The sequence below is a fragment of the Siniperca chuatsi genome, linkage group LG15 (genome assembly GCF_020085105.1).
Source record: "Siniperca chuatsi isolate FFG_IHB_CAS linkage group LG15, ASM2008510v1, whole genome shotgun sequence".
Lineage (NCBI taxonomy): Eukaryota > Metazoa > Chordata > Actinopteri > Centrarchiformes > Sinipercidae > Siniperca > Siniperca chuatsi.
This window is the reverse complement of record NC_058056.1, coordinates 1,297,150-1,313,292: the sequence shown is the minus strand read 5'-3', so window position 1 is coordinate 1,313,292 and position 16,143 is coordinate 1,297,150. Positions and strand designations below refer to the sequence as shown.

Sequence of the window (16,143 nt, the reverse complement as noted above, 5' to 3'; positions counted from 1 at the left end):
ACCTAACACAGCAGCCATTGAGTCTGGTTCTGTCCAAGGTTTCTGCCTCTTAAAGGAAGTTTTTCCTTGCCACTGTCGCCAAGTGCTTGCTCATGGTGGGATTTGTTGTGTCTCTGTAATTAATATTACAAAGAGTACGGTCTAGATCTAACTTCTGTTATGAATTGGTGCTATATAAATAAAATTGAATTGAATTAAAACTAGGGTCACTTTCAGAAAAAGGTTGAGACACTGTATCAATGCTGGTATAATATTATTGTGAAGAATTTGAACTGAATAAATAAAAGCCCAGACTTCATCAACTGTCAAGTCTGGCTAACTTTGCTCACTCTGTAAACTAAGCTGGATGTTTTTCATTTAGCATGACAATAGCTCCCTGCAATCACTTGACATTCTGTATGCTAAAATGCTGGCACAAAAACCTGACAGAACTGGAGTTCCATGTTGTGCTCGCAGGTGTTGACTACACTGTCAAACATGTGAGCTAAAGTTCAAGTCTTTCCACTATGCCGCCCTGAGAGGTGAGAAGTTAGGTGAATGATGAAGGAACCTGTACAGAGTGTGATGAACACCAGCTTTCTCATAATACAGGACACACCAGTTTGCTCCTTGAACACGAGTTGTTATCAGGATTTCAATTCAATTCTATTTATTTATATAGCGCCAATTCATAACAGAAGTTATCTCGTTGCACTTTTCCTATGGAGCAGGTCTAGACCATACTCTTTATAATATTAATTACATAGACCCAACAAATCCCACCATGAACAAGCATTTGGCGACAGTGGCAAGGAAAAACTTTCTTTATGTTGTGGTATGATGTTTGGTTACATTTGGTTTCATTTTAGAACAGGAAGTGGCATCTGTGTGATTGGATGTTTCTTAAGTGGATATGAGCTGATTTACACACATGAAACACAACATAAAATGCCAACATTTAAATGTGACATTCCACATGCTCTGTGACTTCACAGTGTACATTTTAAAAACATGTTGCACTTCCTTGTGCTTAGAAAAATTCCAGTCTAACACAGAGAGAGGGAACGCCCATGTGGAGGTAAAAAAGGTGACAATGACAAGCGTCAGAAGGAAAATTCATAGCATGATCTGACACACAACAGCAGGGTCCTTTTGGCTTTTGGTTTTTCAACATGAACAAGGCACGCTATCAAGGTAAGAGTCAGATGTTTTTTTCTGTGAATGTGGCAGGAGAGTGGAATTATACTCACTTTCATTTTGTTAGAGAGTAATTTATATTACAACAGTTTACTTTATGAACATGTTTTTCTGATTATACTTTTAAATTGATTCATTTTTTCAGCCTTTTGAACTATGAACTATGCTGAATTAATCCATGTTAAAGTGATAAATGTTCAATTTTAGAGTTAAAAGGGTTAAAGTATGACAATAACTATCTTATTTCTCTTTATCAGTGTGTAATTTTCTAGTGTTGGGCAGTGCCTACTTAGCATCACATTACAGTATACTTTTTTTAGTAACAAAACGTGTAAAGGGTTACAATTTGAAAATCAGTAATTACATTACAGTTACATTACAGTCCTACCAGTAACACTTAGTTACTTCAACAATTTAGGTTAGAGAATTTTGCCCCATGGTGAATCCAAAGTTGTCTTATTAACACATTCTCCTACTCCTTGACTACAGCTGTAACTGTAAATTTGATGAAAAGACAGTAAAATACAACATTTATGATGCCATTTATAAAGAGATACTCAGGCGGTCTCCATGTTTTGGCCCTGTTTATTGTTTACATGTTGGCTGTTTACTGGGAGTTTTACTTCAAAACACTAATTATTTCCATATAGCAATGTTACAAATAACAAATCTCCCAAAAACATTGAAATATTAGTAAACACAATGAATACTGATCAACATTCATTTATGACTATTGACGGATACATGGAGAATAAAAGGCCCCACAGTCATGTATGATGTATCAATAGATTTGTCTCAGCCAGAGCAAGAGAATGATACCAGGGTCTTCAGCCCGTTCTCATTCCCAGGGTATCAAATACCGACGTTTTGTTATGCCTCTTGGTGTTGTAAACAGACGCACAAGGTACCCTTCAGCGCTTGTATGAGACGCACAGGGCTGCCAGAAAGCCTTAACTGGGTGTTCAGACCAACAGTGAGAGCGTCAAAGTGACCGGCAGTCATTCATTTTCTACGTGAGCCAGCAGCAAGCAGCGGCGAGCAGCAGCATGTGGGCGTCGAGGGGAGTTGAAGTCCAGGCAACTTCATGGTAGTGAGCTATGACACGGTTCGGCGGCAACAAAGCGGAATTTAGAAGTCCTGTGCTTGTATTTTGTTACCAAGCATTCAAACGAACTTTGTCTCCTATTTCATCTATGTCAGTGCGTCCACGAATCTTTCTACAGCGGTTTTGGCAGGGCAGCCAGAGCGAATTTTGAAGCTCTCGGCGGCGGGGGTCTGAAAGCACAGTGAGGAAGTCAGGTGACGCAGTATAACGAGCGACAAAGAGTGAGAAAGTCCGCTGTGTCCCGTGTCAGTGCCCAATCCGTACCGGCTGCCTGATCTGTTCTGCACATGCGGTAAAGTGGTCCTGTCAGCCAAAGTAATTTAAATAATAATAATTTTCTTTAAATATTTTTTAATGTTCTTTAATATCTTATTGTCAATTTTATATTTTATTTTTATTTGATTACTCTCCTTTATCTTTTTATTTTTACTATGTTTATTGTTTTGAACCAAAATACCATAGCAAAATCCTTGTATGTGTAAACCTACCTACCTGATATGGTGTTTGTTGCGAGATGCGCTCGCTGCCCCTGGTACCGGGGGCGCTCGGGCTCAAGATTAATTGACATTTTTACATTTAATAATAACAATACATTTTATTTATTGATTGCTTTTGTAGATACTCGAAGATGCTTTATATGACAAATAAGGTGGGTTAAAGCCCACAAAACTCATACACACAATAAACACAACACAAGTAGTAGTATAGAGCAAACACTTTTCTTCATTTTTGCAGATCACAAATAGCAGTTTGGCAGCAGAGCATAAAAAACAGGACAGACGAGACCAAACCATAGACTGTATAAAACATGGACGTAGTCTCCATAGGTTTCTTTAAAGCCACTTTGAAGCTCAAAGTGGGCGTCACCAGCCGTGGCCATCTTGGCAGCGCGTCACTCGGCCCAACTCCCAGATAACCAAAAATGGGCAAAGAGGTGGAGCGCGGGTGGAGCTGAGGTGCCCGGTTGCTGAAAAACACCCACCTAGCTCGAAGTTATCAAGCTAGCTAAGGCTAAGAAGCTAGGCTATATGCTACTCTACGTTGCTAGCCGGCTAACCCTGTGGTATGCGGTTGGTGGTCTACGGCTGGTACCCAGTCGTCATCCCAGCTTACTCTTGAGGTAAGTTAACCTGAAGCTATACAACAAAACTTGAAGTAATGATTTATCTGTTATTGAGATTTTGCTACACAAGATTTAAAATGCCATCGTTTTTTAAAAATATATAATTATGGTCATTTGCAACACTAGATTTTGTCGAGACTTGCAGAAGTTTGGCCAGTGTTACCGTGAACTAGCGTAACGTTTACTCAATACATGTCTAAGGAATAATTTGAAGAAAATCAATTAACCTGAATTTATATTTTCACATAACTTTAGTTATGAGTCATTTATTTGGATGTCACTTACCTACATGTGATTGCATGTAACTTGCAGTTTGATTCTCAGTGCTGATGCGTCGGTGCATAACAGCTTACAGATAGATTGTAATTCCCCACACCGCCATTTTGATTTGTGTACTGCTACCAGCAGCGCTGTGCGAGATATGACTGTTGAGAAAGAAAGGCACTTTTATATTTGTTACAAGATGTTTATTTCTTTCAGTCCTTGTTGGGGTCATGGCCACCTGTGAAGCCTCCACCACGCCTGCTACACACAGCATAAACTGTAAATATCAGTCTCGGCCACTTGACTTTAAACAGCTGATTTTACATTGTCTTCAAAGGACAAAAGCATTTTTTAAAGACTGTCATCTATATTTTGAAGTGTTGCTCCCTTGTTCCATTTTCTCCTAACTTTATATTTTTCATTACCTGTAGCATTTATTACACTAATTTATTTTCCTCCCATAATCACAGTGTGGATCATTGGTGAGAGAGCTGCAGAGATCAGCACCCTGGCATGAAGACCATGTTTTTATCTGTGACCCAAAAGGTGCCGGTTGAGGCTGGTGCCAATCCGGTGAAGCTCGACAAGGCCAGGAAATTTGTCAAGAGTGTTATGGCTACACTTGTTCGTGGCTTAAATGGTGTTATGATTGAGCACCCTCACATTAGACATGACAATCCTGGGCTATTTTTGAAAGATGGACATCATTTCACACCTAGAGGAAATTATATGTACAGTATCGAATTGCCTTAAAGACCACCTCCAAACGCAGTGAACTGCTTACAGTTGGCAATGTCACTGCTTTTGAATTTAGCCTTTAGGACCCATTTTGTTACACCTAAACATAGCCCTGACCATCATGGCTAATGTTGAGTTTATTTTTATGTTAAAAATTTACACTGTTACCTCCTCTGCTCTTCCTCATTCCTACAATCCCACCCTTTATCCCCTTTCCCCCCCACCACCCCATGGACTCTGGATGTTACGTCTTGCACAGGCCCAGTCGGTTGATCTTATCTGAATAAATGTGTTTACTTTTATATTTATAGTTTTAAATACTGTCAAAATACTTTGTGTTTTTAAAAAACAAGGTTCACATTTGAATACATTTATATTTGCACTTCTTTTGTCTTTACTACTGACTGAAAATGTTAGAGTTCACATTTTAATCTGACTTACCTATACACTGAGTAGTGTCCTCCTAGCAGGTATCATTTATTTGTGACGTTGCAAACTCTGAGAAGGTCTTCCTCAGGCAAATACACAGGTACTGTGAGGCTTATATAGTGAGGCAAAAAGAAACAATCAGCTGATCGAATGCACCTGTGGAAAATAGGTGCATACACCAGCCATGTTTTTTTCTTTTGCCTCACTATACAGTATTGGCCTCACAATACCTGTCCAATACCCACAAGACCTTCTCAGAGATCGCAAATGAATGACACCTCCTAGAGAGCTTCAAAACTATTCAGTGTGCGAGAGTATAGTTTCTCAGTGAATATCCCACATTTTTCTTAAAGAAATGTCCAGACAAAACCAGCATACCAGATAATAATAATAATAATAATAATAAAACTTTATTTATAGAGCACTTATCAAAATAAAGTACAAAGTGCTTCACAACAAGAGAAATAAAATACTGCAAGAAATAAAACACATAATATACACAAAAGCAATAAAACAAACAATAAAATAAACAGCCAGTTCAGGTAAAATCAGGATCTGCTTTCAGATAAAAATGTCTTTTGAGAAGAGACTTAAACAAAGACACTGACTCAGACAACCTAATTTCTTTAGGCAAGTTGTTCCAGAGCCTCGGGTCCTGATAGCAAAAGCTCTGTCCCCCTTAGTTTCCATCCTGGACTCAGGAACAGACAGGAGACCCCTGCCCGAAGATCTCAAACTACGTGAAGGTTCATAAGGGATTACAAGGTCTAAAATATAGTCTGGAGCCAGGCCATGAAGAGCCTTAAAAGTAATCAATAAGAAGATCCCTGCCCTTGTTCACTTTATTAAGCTGGGATTGAAAGTCCTCGCATGTCAGGATAGAGACGGATGATTTCTCTGGGGTCCAGCTCACCTGTACTGTTCAAGTGGGTAATGGTCAGCTAGGTTTGTTTTAGCCCGGCGGCTAGGCTAGCCAGTCACATTTATTAAGGGTATTATTGGGGATTTTAAGCTTTTAGCACTTTTATGGACTTCGTCAAAGACGAAGGAGAGGAGGAAGGTGTGTTCGTAGGCAGAGAGAAAAGAGGAAAGCTAAGAATGTAGGACTGACAGTAGGGACTTTGAATGTTGGGACTATGACAGGGAAGGCTAGAGAGTTGATTGACAAGATGCAGAGAAGGAAGGTGGACATACTGTGTGTCCAGAAGACCAGGTGGAAAGGTAGCAAGGCTAGAAGCTTAGGAGCAGGGTTCAAGTTGTTCTACCATGGGTCAGATAGGAAGAGAAACGGAGTAGGAGTTATCCTGAAAGAGGAGTTTGTGAGGAATGTTCTAGAGGTGAAAAGAATATCAGACAGGTTGATGAGCCTGAAGCTGGAAATTGAAAGGGTGATGTTCAATGTAATGGTTGGTTATGGTTATGCCCCACAGGTAGGATGTGAGTTAGAAGAGAAGGAGAAATTCTGGAGTGAGTTAGATGAAGTGATGCAAAGCATCCCCAGAGGTGAGAGAGTGGTGATTGGTGCAGATTTCAATGGGCATGTAGGTCAAGGGAACAGAGGTGATGAGAATGTGATGGGCAGGTTTGGTCTTCAGGACAGGAACGCAGAAGGACAGATGGTGGCAGACTTTGCAAAGAGGATGGAAATGGCTGTAGTGAACACTTTCTTCCAGAAGAGGCAGGAACATAGGGTGACATATAAGAGCGGAGGTAGAAGCACTCAGGTGGACTACATCTTGTGTAGACGTTGTAATCTGAAAGAGACCAGTGACTGTAAAGTAGTGGTAGGGGAGAGTGTAGCCAGACAACACAGGATGGTAGTGTGTAAAATGACTCTGGTGGTGAGGAAGATGAAGAGGACAAAGGCAGAGCAGACGACGAAGTGAAGTGGTGGAAGTTGAAAAAGGAAGAATGATATGTAGTTTTCAGGGAGGAGCTGAGACAGACTCAGTGGTCAGGAAGTGCTCCCAGATGACTGGACCACTACAGCTAATGTGATCAGGGAGACAGGTAGGAGGGTACTCGGTGTGTCATCTGGAAAGAGGAAAGTGGACAAGGAGACTTGGTGGTGGAACGAGGAAGTGCAGGAGTGTATACAGAGAAAGAGGTTAGCTAAGAAGAAGTGGGACACTGAGAGGACTGAAGAGAGTAGACAGGAGTACAGGGAGATGCAGCGTAAGGTGAAGGTAGAGGTGGCAAAGGCCAAACAAAGAGCATATGAGGACTTGTATGCTAGGTTGGACACTAAAGAGGGAGAGGTGGATTTGTACAGGTTGGCCAAACAAAGAGATAGAGATGGGAAGGATGTGCAGCAGGTTAGGGTGATTAAAGATAAGGATGGAAATGTATTGACAGGTGCCAGGAGTGTGATGGGAAGATGGAAGGAGTACTTTGAAGAGTTGATGAATGAGGAAAATTAAAGGGAACGAAGAGTAGAAGAAGTGACTGGTGTGGAGCAGGAAGTAGCAAAGATTAGCAAGAGTGAAGTGAGGAGGACGTTGAAGAGGATGAAGAGTGGAAAGGTTGGTCCTGATGACATACCTGTGGAGGTATGGAAGTGTCTAGGAGAGGTGGCAGTAGAGTTTCTGACTAGTTTGTTTAACAAGATCTTGGAGAGTGAGAGGATGCCCGAGGAATGGAGGAAATGTGTACTGGTGCCAATTTTTAAGAACAAGGGAGATGTGTAGAGCTGTGGCAGCTACAGAGGAATAAAGCTGATGAGCACTACATTGAAGTTGTGGGAAAGAGTAGTGGAAGCTAGGCTAAGGGCAGAGGTGAGCATTTGTGAGCAGCAATATGGTTTTATGCCTAGAAAGAGTACAACAGATGCAGTATTTGCTTTGAGGATACTGATGGAGAAGTACAGAGAAGGTCATAGGGAGTTACATTGTGTCTTCGTAGATTTAGAGAAAGCGTATGACAGGGTTCCAAGAGAGGAGCTGTGGTATTGTATGAGGAAGTCTGGAGTGGCAGAGAAGTATGTTAGAGTGGTGCAGGACATGTATGAGAGCTGTAAGACCGTGGTGAGGTGTGCTGTAGGTGTGACAGAGGAGTTCAAGGTGGAGGTGGGTCTGCATCAAGGATCGGCTCTGAGCCCCTTCTTCTAACAGAGGAATGAAGCTTAGCCTCAGTAAGACAGAATACATGTGTGTCAATGAGAGGGACCCAGGTGGAACGGCGAGGTTACAGGGAGCAGAGGTGAAGAAGGTGCAGGACTTCAAGTACTTAGGGTCAACGGTTCAGAGCAATGGAGACTGTGGAAAAGAGGTGAAGAGGCGAGTGTAAGCAGGTTGGAGCGGGTGGAGAAAAGTGTCAGATGTGTTGTGTGATAAAAGAGTATCAGCAAGAATGAAAGGAAAAGTGTTCAAGACGGCGGTGAGACCAGCGATGTTGTACAGCTTAGAGACAGTGGCACTGAAGAAAAGACAAGAGGCAGAGCCGGAGGTAGCAGAGCTTAAGATGTTGAGGTTCTCTTTGGGAGTGACGAGGACAGACAGGATCAGGAATGAGTACATCAGAGGGACATCTCATGTTAGATGTTTCGGAGATAAAGTCAGAGAGGCCAGACTGAGGTGGTTTGGAAATGTTCAGAGGAGAGACTGTGAATATATTGGTAGAAGGATGATGAGGTTGGAGCTGCCAGGCAGGAGGTCTAGAGGAAGACCAAAGAGGAGATTTATGGATGTAGTGAGAGAGGACATGAAGTTAATTGGTGTGAGTGAAGAGGATGCAGAGGACAGGGTTAGATGGAGGCGCATGATTCGCTGTGGCGACCCCTGAAAGGGAACAGCCGACAGGAAAAGAAGAAAAGAAGCACTTTTATGGACTTTATTGTGGATTTTAAGCTTTTAGCACTTTTACGGACTAACTGCAAGCGTGACGGCTGAGTGTGGCTGATGGGTGAAGATCATCTCGTGCAAACAAGGAAGAACGATCCCAGAATAAGTTAAAATTGTGAATAAAACCAACATCATGGGTACTGCAGGTAGACTGGAGCCAGGTATGAAGGCTGAGGATCCTGCTAAAACGGCCAGTGTAGAAATTGGACCCGAATTAAGGCGTCCTCCTCAGCAGAGGTGTTCTCTGCTGTCTCAGAACGAATGAGACCCCCAGAGCTTCTCCTGATCACTGCCTCTTTCAGTAACTTGCAGCGAGAGGAGGAGGAAGACTTGACCGAGCAGAAATGGCCCATACTTTGGGCTTTGCACCCATGAGGAGCCTTGGATCTTCAGGCTTAGCTGAAACGGCTTCATGCTCTGGGGAGCCAGTGATGATCAGTGGTGAGCCGAGCCACAGAAGAGTGGGATCATTGTCTAGTACTGGAGGCTCAAAACAAACCTAGCTGAGCTAGCAGCAGTGGAGGTAGTTCAGTAAACCACGTCGAGTTGACAGCCAGCTTAAAAATCCATATGTCCAATGACCAAGTTAAAACAAATAGGTAAAACAATAGCCAGGAAAACAGTATAGCGTAGAAACTTGGCTTAAAAACTCGATAAAATGTCAATTTATGATCAAAATTCCAAGAATACCTTGCTGCAGACACAAATGGTGGATCTCCGCAAGAGCATCTCCTACACAGGGAATCACGTGACCTCAGCAGCGGAAGTTGGTCTTTTTTGTGTGGCAGGCCTTACTGTAAAGTACAACTTCATAACTTTATTCACTGGTTTTGGTTAAGTAGCGATATGGGGCACTTAATTTTGATGAATTTTCCTATTTATCAGACCACATATGAGAGAAGAATTAAGTTGGGAAAACAATTGACATCGAAGCAACGTGTTTCTGGGGGGCGGGCCTCACTGATTACTGTACAAAAACACAATAACTTTATTCACTGATTTTGGTGAAACCGGATCATATTTTATGGAGAAAATATTTTCTTTCCGGTTCTGGTGCCCATTCTGGCACCAGTCCTCGCCATCAGGAAACTGTGTAAATGACGGAGAGTTGAGATAGAACAGACGGAGGACATCAGAGGGAAAACCAGAAAATATTTGCTCCATAAAATATGATCAAATTTCACCAAAATCAGTGAATAAAGTTGTTGTATTTCGTCTTTTTTCATTTTCTGCCACATGTGCAATGTAGATGTTCACGCAAAAATTACATGAAGACCAACTTCCACTGCTGAGGACAGCGGTGCCTCTTGCGGAGATCCGCATGTCTGCAGCCAGGTCCCTCTCCAAAATTCACCAAAGTTGAACTCAGCACAAACATTTTGCACATTTTCAGTGCTGGAGTAGCCAGTTTTGCTGTAAATGCTGCATGCATGCTATTTACTTGTAGTTATTTATGATTCAAATGCCCAAAGTACATGGTTGTGCTGTGAGGACAGATACTGAAATAAATTTTATTTATGGGCTTGATATTTAAATAAAGCATTTATTGAGGGGGAAAAACATTTAATTTTGTTTTAGCATTTTAATAGCTTTAAATTAATTGTTCATATGGTTGATGATTGATTAAGGAAATTCCTTGTAGGCTACATAGCCATATGATATTAAGACATAATTTTTAACTAAGTTATTCCATATACTTTTTATCAATCCTTTTTTTTTTTTTTTTATTTTTTTTTGGGGGGATTGTATGCCTTTATTAGATACCTGTCAGTAGAGAGACAACAGGAAATGAGGCAAAAGAGAAATGGGAAATGATGCAACTGGATGCGACCAGGAAAAATGCGGCTCGTAGTTGGCACCCAGGGCAATCCACATTTTTTTTCTTTATCAACCCAACCTTTCAGTATAGTCAGTCAGACAATGATATCACCAGGTGACTATGGTTCCATATAAGCACCGAGTAAGTGCATTGAACAAATCAGTGATTGGCCAAATGTTGCCAAAATGTTCTTCAGTTAAACAAAGATAAAACTGAAATTATTGTGTTTGGACACAAAGAAGAGCGATTAAAAGTCAGTGCTTAGCTTCAGTGGACCACAAACCAAGCTACACACAATCTTGGTGTAGTCACGAACTCCCAGAAAACTTGAAGTCTGATCCAACTCTCAGTTCTTTTACATCAGGGCTTAAGACTTTTCTGTTTTCCACTGTATTTTGTTTAATGCAATTTTGGACTACTTATTCATATCTTGCACTGCACTGTAATTTAAATTCTACTGTTGAATCTGTCTTATTCTAGTTTAGCATATTTTAATCTTCTATTTTGTTTTACTCTTTAAAAGCCTTGTTTCTGTTAGAGCTTTTCTTAATGCCTTTTATGTCCTGTGTAAAGCACTTTGAATTCCCTTGTTGTTGAAAGGTGCTATACAAATAAACTTGCCTTGCCGACATTTACACTTACATGATGCTGTGAGCTGAGAAAACTCTTTGGCTTGTTGGATACTAGAAATTTCCAAACCTGTTGGATAACATCAAAAATGCACTGTCATCAAGCTAAACAGCTGGGTTTTTTCAGCCTTGTAACTCGACTGTTGGCTTGAAGTGATATTGTCTTGTGAGAGGTGATCATTTTCAAAAATGTAGTCAGCTGAGATCTTTCTTTTCCATCTTGAGTCTGTACACATGCCCCTCTGTTTGACAAGCAGTACTGTATGACGAACGGTGTATCTCTGTCCGACAGGGTTCAGTGGTGCCACAGATCCAAATGAAAGGAGGATTGTTCTAGTCGGGAAGACCGGAGTGGGGAAGAGCGCTGCGGGAAACACCATCCTGGGGAGAGAAGCGTTCGAGTCTGAACTATCTCCGTCTTCCCAGACGTCTGAATGCCAGAAAGCCAAGGGGTCCGTCGAAGGTCGAAAGGTCGCCGTCATCGACACTCCAGGGCTGTTTGACACTAATTTCACCCAAGAAGAAGTGTTGAAGAGGATCAAGATCTGCATCTCTCTGTCTGCTCCTGGTCCTCACGCCTTCCTGGTAGTTCTTCAGCTGGGCAGATTCACGCAGGAGGAGAAGGAAACCGTGAAGATGATTCAGACCACTTTTGGTGAAGATGCAGATAAATACACAATGGTGTTGTTCACACATGGAGACCAGCTGGAGAAGCAAACCATTGAGGGCTATATTTCACAGAGTCCTGACCTGAAAGCCATCATTCGGAAGTGCTACAATCGATACCATGTCTGTAATAACGTAATCAAAGACCCTGAACAAACCAGTCAGCTCCTGGACAAAATTGACAAGATGACTATGGCTAACGGTGGAGGCTACTACACCAACGAAATGTTCATGAGAGCAGAGGCAGCCATAGAGAAGGAGAAACAGCGACTCCTGAAGGAGTCGGAAGCACGGAGGCAGAGAGAGCTGGATGAACTGAAAGCCAAATATGTAGAGGAGGCCTACCGCAAGGAGGAGAAGCGGCTGCATAGCAGATATGAGTATGACGCCAGAGCTCGAGCTGAAAGATCAAATGAGTTTGTCGCTGCTCCGGTAATAGCTATAGCAACAGCCTGTGGTGCTGCTGTCGGCGGTCTGCTCGGAATTGCAGCAGGTCCAATTGGTTTGGTAGTTGGAGTCGCAGCTGGAGCGGCTGCTGGAGCGGCTGTTGGTGCTTTATCGATAAGAGTCTCAGAGCATTGCCATGTGCAATAAAGACATTACAATACGCAGTTAAATGATGATGTTTATATTTGATTATTTTCCAGGAAAAATACAGTCCTCTAGTCTAGTGTAATCTGCAGTTTCTTCTTAGTAAACTCTTTGCACAAATAATTTGCATTACAGATGACTCTAATAATCACTTTTTGTCAATAATTGAAATATTTTGTACCTGGAATATGTAGAGCTAATCGACTTGTATTATGCTGCGTCTTGACTGTGTAATATTTGCGTTTTATAATTAAAATCATTAATGTATTTACCATGATGTACATGTGTAGCATCTAAATAAACAATGTTAAACTGTATGTGGGTTCTGTACATTCATTTCTTGAATTGATGTACATATTTGTCTTTTGTAACAACAGACAACTCTGTATTAAAGGAAAAGGCTTCTTTACTTTGTTTCTGTCAACAAATCCCCAAAAGACCAAAACCAACAAATGTGTCAGTCCGTCTCTCAGTGCTTTCTGACTTCCCTACTCGTAAAAAATTAAAACACCTCACAAATATATAGTTTAATTTAAAAAAGAAACGTATTTTCTAAAACAGCTGGTCACTAGTTTTTTAACGACTTCAATTCAGAGGGAAATATTGTATTTTTACTGCACTACATTTATCTGGCAGCCGTGGTTACTGGTTACTTGAGTTTAGAAACTATGGTGCTTTGCTGTAGATTAAACTGTCCATTACAGCTCATTAGAGCCAAAATGATTCATTGATTAAACACTTTGTGCTTACAGCTTACTAAATTTGCTGCTTTTCCTTGTCTTAAATTGCAGTAAACATTTGGTCTGTTGGTTGGACCAAACAAGCATTGTGAAGATGTCACTTTGGGCTCAGGGAAATTGTGACGGGTACTTCTCACTATTTTCAGACTTTTTGCAAACCAAACAATTAACTGATGAATCAAGAAAATAATCAGCAGATTGATCAAAAATGAAAATCATGTATGTAAACCAGTTAAAATTAGCTCTGCCTCAACCAGCTACAACAGTAAAATGCATCAGTCATTTTTTCTGTATATCTCTAAAGTAAGCTGTAAACGTGTTTTCTACTGTACATATATATTAAAATAAAATAGTGTGTCGCCTCTCAACTACAGTGTGTTAGTGCTATGTTATTGTGAAGGGCTTTCTATCTTTCTGCTCTAATGTTTGTTGCTTGACATTCTGAGAAAGACAAAAACCATCTTGCTCTGTGATGTTTGTTCATAGTGCAAATCTGAATTAAAGTTCAATATTTTATACAGTGCAGCACAAAAAGAACATAATGCTGAAAGGATGTTGCTATATTTGATCTCAACAGGATCTGAGAAGCAGAAGAAGAGTGATGAACTCCGCATCATTGTGGTGGGGAAGACTGGAGTGGGGAAGAGCACGGCGGGAAACATCATCTTGGGGAGAGAAGCGTTTGAGTCTCAACTGTCTTCTTCTTCCTGGACACTTCAATGCAAGAGAGCTGAGGGAGAGGTAAGAGGTCGAAACGTGGCCGTCATCGACACTCCGGGGCTGTTTGACACTAATTTCACCCAAGAAGAAGTGTTGGAGAAGATCGAGCGGTGTATTTCTCTGTCTGCCCCTGGTCCTCACGCCTTCCTGCTGGTTCTGAAACTGGACAGGTTCACCCAGGAGGAGAAAGACACCGTGAGGTTGATTCAAAGCACTTTTGGTGAGGAGGCAGCTAAATACACACTAGTGTTGTTCACACATGGAGACAAACTAAAGAAACTAACTATTGAAAGCTTTGTTTCAAAGAGCGAAGAACTCAAAGAGCTCATTCAGGTATACTATGGGAGATATCACGTCTTCAACAACCGAGAGAAAGACCAGGAACAGACTGATCAGCTCCTGCAGAAAATTGACAGAATGACTCTGGAGAATGGCGGAGGGCACTACACCGCACAGATGTTCAGAAAAGCAAAGAAGGCCTCAAAGAAAGAGAAACGAAGACTTTCAAAGGAGCTGAAGGCAGCAGAGCAGCAGAGGAGGGACACCCTGAAGGCTGAACTTGAGAGAGAAATTAATTTAACAGGAGGGCCAACGAAACACAGTAAATGTCTTCTGCAGTAGGAGCTGGAGGTGTCCCGGCTCTGTCAGTAGATGGGGAGCTTTAGGACTGAAGGTATTTTTATCTGGGTCTAAAGGTCACTTTCCACAAACCTGAACACAGCCAGGGAAGCTTTGGTCTTCCCGTGGCTCCCCAGCTGCATACACATTTGTACGTTGGTTCATGTGTGTATGTCGTGTTCAAAGTGGTTCAGCCAAGAGGATGTAGGGGAGTTGAGTGATTTCGTACACACAGAATGCATCTTGAATGTTAGGCGTTACAATGAATGGCATCTTTGAATTTTTGCAATTGAATTCAAAAGTTACACAACATAAAAGTTTTATACCATGTGTTTGGTCATGTTCACAGGTCTTCCTGTATCCATACACTACATGGCCAAAAGACCAGAACACCACGGGCATGACAGCATTTTAGGGTTGTAGCTAACCATTATTTTCATCATTGATTAATCTACCGAATATTGTTTCAGTTAATCTGTTGGTCTAAAAAATGTCAAATTAGCAAAACAATTCCCATCACAGTTTCCCAGAGCCCGTGGTGACATCTTAAAATGTCTTGTTTTGTCCAACCAACAGTCCAGAACCCAAAGATATTTAGTTTACTATCATAAAAGACGTTTGAGAAGCTGGAACCAGTGAATGCGTGCGTGCCAAACAATTGTAAAATGCTATAATTTGCTGCTAAAATGGCCTCCTCTGCCTCAACTGCTTCTGGGAAGACTGTCCACACGATGTTGGATGGGTTGATCCTCCACACCAGAGGGCAAAGCATCTCTGAATGGAGCTGCTTTGTGCAGGCTGGCATGTCATGTTGAAACAGGAAAGGGAAACACAAACTGTTGGAAGAACTCTGTGTGTATGGTACATGTTTTATTATCCTGTTTATATGTAGGCCGATATTGAGTTTTAGGTACAAGACTTGATGAATGATGTTAACTTGGATATGGGGAGTGTGTCTTGAGCTCTTCTGTGTTCATATTATATTCTGGCAATTTTGTTGACTAGGACGTTGATGCATTGTTTATGTGAAAAAGTGTTTGTGTGTTGGCTGATTTGGATAAAAATGGTAAGAATTCATTGCATGTATTTGTATAATGTGTTGGGCAGTGTGAGTATTCTCTGGTGTTCTTTAAGAACCTGTACAGTATGTGTAAACTGTTATATTAAGAGGTTTGTGGAATATTTTAGTTGGACAAACTATATGTGTGTTAGCCCTGAGACAGAGTGCAAGACGCAGGTGTACTCTTCCTCTTGCGCAGTGCATGCTGGGATACGTTCCAGCCCCCGTGGCCCTGAACAGGAACGGTGGGTATATAGAATGGACTGATGGATGGCCGGATCGTGGAAACAGGGTAGATTGGAGTAAATCTGTTAAGTTGGAGCAAATGTATATATGTATGTATGTAAATGCATATATGTTTGTATTTTGTATTTTATGTTTAACATGGTATTATGTTTTATGGCTGTGAATGTGCTCTGTGTACATTTGTATAAATATGGAAAATTGGTAGCATTAGAGCACTTTCAAAAAAGAATCTTTAATTTATAATACTCAAGACAATTCATGTGCCACACTGAAGGAACAATGATACTTCAGAAGATTCTGGATTGAACCAAACAGTTCAGCTGTATATTCATTCTGGTTGAAACAGACAAACCTCTTCAGAGAGCTCCGTTAACCCGTCA

At 41.3% G+C, this 16,143-nt stretch overlaps 2 protein-coding genes across 2 annotated transcripts; both read left to right on the top strand.

The window, feature by feature from the left end:
• Positions 1–963: 963 nt before the first annotated feature.
• On the top strand, positions 964–15,992 carry LOC122862366 (GTPase IMAP family member 9-like). The gene is made up of 2 exons (XM_044167825.1): positions 964–1,173; positions 13,697–15,992. The coding sequence occupies exons 1-2, from the start codon at positions 1,152–1,154 to the stop codon at positions 14,458–14,460; spliced, it is 786 nt and encodes a 261-aa protein (XP_044023760.1). The 5' UTR covers positions 964–1,151; the 3' UTR covers positions 14,461–15,992.
• Positions 3,017–12,696, top strand: LOC122862364 (GTPase IMAP family member 9-like). The gene is made up of 4 exons (XM_044167822.1): positions 3,017–3,401; positions 3,885–3,947; positions 4,139–4,150; positions 11,415–12,696. The coding sequence occupies exons 2-4, from the start codon at positions 3,899–3,901 to the stop codon at positions 12,380–12,382; spliced, it is 1,029 nt and encodes a 342-aa protein (XP_044023757.1). The 5' UTR covers positions 3,017–3,401; positions 3,885–3,898; the 3' UTR covers positions 12,383–12,696.
• Positions 15,993–16,143: the final 151 nt, after the last annotated feature.